We start from the raw sequence: 5000 nt of genomic DNA, 5'->3' as shown, positions 1-5000 counted from the left end.
AAGTAAATCCTTTACGTCCTCATAAACTGGACAAAGAAACACTGAGATTTTTACAGAAACATAATGAACCATTTTCTGTATGAAATGAAAGACAGGGATGATGTAAAGATGTAGAAAACAGTTTTAAGTTTAGAATGAGAAGTGTGTAATCTCTTACCTGGAACATGATCCTGTACTGATCCTCTGGACGTTTCACCAGACACATGTTACAGCCCATGGTGACCTCTGTCCTCTGTCCTCTTTATCCTCTGTCCTGTTTATCCTCTGTCCTTTGTCCTCTCTATCTTCCGTCCTCTCTATCCTCTGTCCTCTCTGTGTCCTCTCTCCTCTGTGTCCTTCAATGTGAAGATAAACTCTGCAGATTCCAGAAAGATCTGAAGTTTGTAATCCGTGCAGACAAAGATCCTTTATGGAGGAAGAATGATTGTCATTTCTGTAAATGTTGACCATAAATCCTGAACGAAATCCGTCCAACAGTTCAGGAAGATGTTCCAGTGTTCAAACGTCTGCTGCTGTTCTCCAGGTTTATATCACAGAAGACTATAACGTTATGAAAGAATACGTTATGTCAGTTTTGAGTTTCAAACTGTCTCTGTGTCTCTTTGTCTGTCTCTGTGTCTGTGTCTCTGTTTTTCTGTCTCTTTGTCTTTGTCTCTGTATCTCTGTATCTCTGTATCTCTATATCTCTGTGTCTCTGTCTCTGAGTCTGTGTCTCTGTGTCTGTCTTTGTGTCTTTGTGTCTCTGCGTCTCTGAATGTCTGAAATACAGACGCAGGAGGACATGTCTCACAGTGAAGAGTTTTTATGTTGTTATGGGCGACGGATTCTTTCCCCCCCGCAGGGAGGAAGAGGAGGATAAAGAGGAAGAAGAGGAGGAAGATGCTCTTCAGGCTCCATACTCTACAAATGTTCAAACTAAAAGAGTCACTTCTCCTGAAGAAATGTTCCAAAAGATGGATGGATGGAGAAGGATGTTTGTTGGAAGAAAAGAGAGAAAAGATGGATTTACATTTATTAAAACTGCTCCATAATGACAGATAAACAGAATGAATCTAAGTTAGTCTGTGTCTGCAGAGAGCAGCTTTAATGTGGAGAAAAGGTCACAGATGAACTAAACTAATGTTGTTCTTGTGACTGATACTGAAGATACTACTTTATTACCTGAATATCTCCTGTTGGTTTAAACTCTACCCTGTTATAATTAGTGCTTAAAAAGTGATTTTATAATCGACTTGCTCCCCTATCAAACCCTGATCTGAGAGATAAAAACAGTTTGTGCTTTATGTATTTAATAAATAAGAATACATCTCTAATGTCTGTGCTGTTAAACTCAACCCTAAACTCAACTTTATAAAGTAAATCCTGAGAGTTTCTGCAGCGTCTGTATCAGAAGTCTGTTAAAGTTAAGTCAGTTGTGTTGTTTCTGCTTTTATAAGTTGATTTGACTCAATATCTTTTTATATCTAAAATGTTTTAGAGCTGCTTTAACTCTCTCTGTCCAGATCGGCTTCTTATTCCCAATTTTACTCGCCTTTAAAGTTTCCCGTCTGACAGATCTCCTGTGTGAAGTCTTACTTTAACATTTCAATGCACTCATTCTCAGATTTTTCTCTCCCAACAAGAGGAAATAAGTTTTGAGTTTCTCTGGTTTTAAATAAATGTGACAAACTGCTCGTAAAGTGACGGATGAACCAGAATAAATCTGTTGTGCTTTGTTACTGCCGTCTCCTCGGTTTCAGGTTTGGATCTTTTGTTATGTCTCTCTTTTGGAGAAATGTTTTATTCTGAAATCAGCTGCAGGAACTCTTCAGAAACCTCCTTTAACTCTACCTTCCTCCTCTCATTGATTTTTGTCACTAACTATTTCCTGTTGCTTTAAAGACTCGTCTCTGAGCTGCACATGCATCTGGTATTTAGATCTTTTCTAACACTTTCTGTTGCTCCAAAGATACATTAATATCTGGGAGACAAATGTTGGCTGTTTGCAGAGAACAGAGTCTGCTCTCTCGGGTTTTATTCTCTTTTGGAAAAAAGTTTTGTCTGAAATTAGCCGAACAAACTCGCTGTATTTCCTGTTGCTTTAAAGACTCATCCCTGAGCTACACTTTGTCTGATATTCAGATCTTTGTTGCCCCAGAGAGACCTTAATGTCTGAGGGACAAACGTTGGCTGTTTGCAGAGAACAGATTCTCGCCCACAGAAAGATGGCCGCCAGCCTGTGTCAGCTGCTGCTCCTGTCACTAAACATGATTCATCCAGTTAATGAGAGTCTCTCTGCAGCTGTTCTCTGTCTCCAACACACAACCAACATGTGGAAAGAACCACAGAGGAAAGAGGAGAGAGGAAACAAACTAGAGAATGAGATGGAGAGAAACAGGAAGCGAGGAAGATGGAGAGCTGTCGGCCCACAACTTCCTTACAATCTCTTTCCTTTGAGCAGAAAAGTTAAAGTGAAGTGAAGTGTATGGTCTGTTTGAGCTGCAGATTTCCAGAAAGTCTCTTAGTTTGCCTGTAAAGACTCGACGGTGGTTTCAGAGACACCAGACGCTGATAGCTCTGAAGTCTTTCTGGCTCTTTCCATCCGTTGTTGACCAGAATAAATCTGACTCCTGAACTGTTGAATCCCGGAAACCCTTTCCCTCTGGCCGGTAATCCAGAGAGAGGAAGACGTGAAACCGATGCGTAATCTCCCAGAATCCTCCAGGAGAGGAAGGCAGACTGAGAACTAGATCCTCTTTTCTCTTCCTCTCTCTCTCTCTCTCTCTCTCTCTCCCTTCATCCCTACGTTTGCTCTGCTGCTCCGGTAGTTCTCTGCGAAGGTAAAAGCCGGATTAGTCTCGCTCCTGGACACACAGAGACACATAGACAGAGACACACAGAGACACAGAGACAGACGCATACACACAGACGCAGAGACACAGAGACACACAGACAGGGACAGAGACAGAGACACAGAGACACACAAACAGGGACAGAGACACAGAGACACACAAACAGGGACAGATACAGAGACACACAGAGAAACACAGAGACACAGAGACACACAGACAGGGACAGAGACACACAGACAGGGACAGAGACAGAGACACAGAGACACACAAACAGGGACAGAGACAGAGACACACAGAGAAACACAGAGACACACAGACAGGGACAGAGACACACAGACAGGGACAGAGACAGAGACACACAGAGAAACACAGAGACAGACACAGAGAGACACAGAGACACAGAGACAAAGACACACAGAGACACAGACACACGCAGACACAGAGACAGAGAGAGACACAGAGACAGAAACAGGGACAGAGACAGAGACACAGAGACAGACACAGAGACACACAGACAGAGACACAGAGACAGGGACAGAGAGAGACACACACAAAGACACAGAGAGACACAGAGACACCCAGACACAGAGACAGAGACAGAGAGGTTTTATACACAGGCCTGGTAGTTTGGGGTGATTTCAACAAGAATCTATTAGCTTTAATCCCATTTTACAGATGTTAACTCCAGCTGCGTGTCAGAGAAGACAACGCTTCACAAACACTCATCTTCCATTTATCCGTCTTTTTTCTTTCTGAAACTCTTGTTTCCTTAAAATGAGAGAAGGAATCTACCAGAGCAGGGACAGCGTGAGTGGAACAGAAACTAGTTCAAATCTTCCTACTGCAGTTGCCTATATTAAACATTTTAAGTGACAGAGAAATGACCAGATAAGAAGCACATGTTTTAACTACACATCTGGAAGTAGAAATCTAAACTTCCTGTTGCTGCTAGGAAACAAATCAGCTGAAGTGATATTATTTGAAATCTCTTTCAAAGATCCGAGCTTCACCTCTCCAGATGTTTCAGGAACCATCCAGAGGGGGATTCCCCCGGAGAATCAGCCTGCCATCCGCCCACAGAAGGTGATGCTCGTCTCCACTTTCCCTCCTTCCGTCCTTTCTTCCTTCCTTCCCTCTTTCCCTCCCTCCTTCCTTCCCTCCCTCAGTACAGCGACCCAGACGCCGTGTTTCCTCCCGTTGGAGCCTCTTGTCCTCTCTGTCCACAGATGAACGATGAGACAGAGGATTAGGAGTCAGCCACTCGCTACTCTGCTCTCTCTTCTTCTGCAGCTTCCTCTCAGCACTGAACAACTGCAGCCTCCACCGCAGCCAATCACAGCAGCCAATCACAGCAGCCAATCACAGCAGCATCCTCCCTCCCCCCCTCTCTGAATCCCTGCTCCTCGTCCCCCCCCACCCTGAATCCCTGCTCCTCCTCCATTCCTCTCTCTCTCTCTCTCTCTCTCTCTCTCTCTCTCTCTCTCTCTCTCTGATTGTTCTCCACCTGTTCCTTCTTCTCTCTTTGTGTGTTTCTGCTTTCACGTTTAAAACTAAACATGTTTCTGAACATCCTGCACTCCTCCTAAATGTTACATAGTTATATGTGTGTTATTCGCTTCTGTATTTATTGTTTGTTTATTTCATATTAATGTTAAAACATGTTTATGTATGCACCAACAACCAAGGTATATTCCTAGTAGGTGGTAATAAATATTTTTCTCTTTCTGATTCTGACTGTTCTTCACCTGTTCACTACGGTGGCCCTGAGGTTCAAATCCCCCAACACGACCCAGTCGGTACAACCTGGACACTGATCCTCGTCCTGATTGGTCTAGGTACATCCTGGACACTGATCCTCGTCCTGATTGGTCTAGGTACATCCTGGACACTGATCCTCATCCTGATTGGTTGCACTGTCTCTCATTTACAAATGGGTCCCCGTACGTTATGATAGTTTATTTTTTCATTTGAACCATGAAACTGTCAAAACACATGAAAAAGCAGAGCTGTATTTCTGTTTTTGTTTTCTGATTTCAAAAACGAAAAAAAAAATGACATAACGAGGATGTAACAGAATGTTCTACACGCTTGGCTTTTATTGTGAAATATTTTACTTCCGAGTCACCTCACCCTCCTTTTGTGATGTCATTCTTCAAACGAAGAAAAGGA

The 5000-nt window shown here is 43.0% G+C and overlaps 1 protein-coding gene and 1 long non-coding RNA gene across 2 annotated transcripts in view; one reads left to right on the top strand and one right to left on the bottom strand.

Annotated features, from left to right (window-relative positions):
• Positions 1 to 617, bottom strand: part of LOC116060439 (PDZ domain-containing protein 4-like) — a 35830-nt gene extending 35213 nt beyond the window's left edge. The window contains exon 1 of the mRNA XM_031313994.2: positions 158 to 617. Within this exon, the coding sequence (XP_031169854.2) occupies positions 158 to 217 (60 nt within the window). The 5' untranslated portion in view covers positions 218 to 617. The remainder of the gene's footprint in view (positions 1 to 157) is intronic.
• LOC118496368 overlaps positions 1 to 5000 on the top strand; it is a 16437-nt gene that overhangs the window by 342 nt on the left and 11095 nt on the right. The window contains exon 2 of the long non-coding RNA XR_004898933.1: positions 2668 to 2669. This is a non-coding gene — a long non-coding RNA (uncharacterized LOC118496368). The remainder of the gene's footprint in view (positions 1 to 2667; positions 2670 to 5000) is intronic.

Source organism: Sander lucioperca, chromosome 12, assembly GCF_008315115.2.
Source record: "Sander lucioperca isolate FBNREF2018 chromosome 12, SLUC_FBN_1.2, whole genome shotgun sequence".
Lineage (NCBI taxonomy): Eukaryota > Metazoa > Chordata > Actinopteri > Perciformes > Percidae > Sander > Sander lucioperca.
The sequence above is the reverse complement of the archived record's forward strand: the minus strand, read 5'-3'. Positions and strand labels throughout refer to the sequence as shown.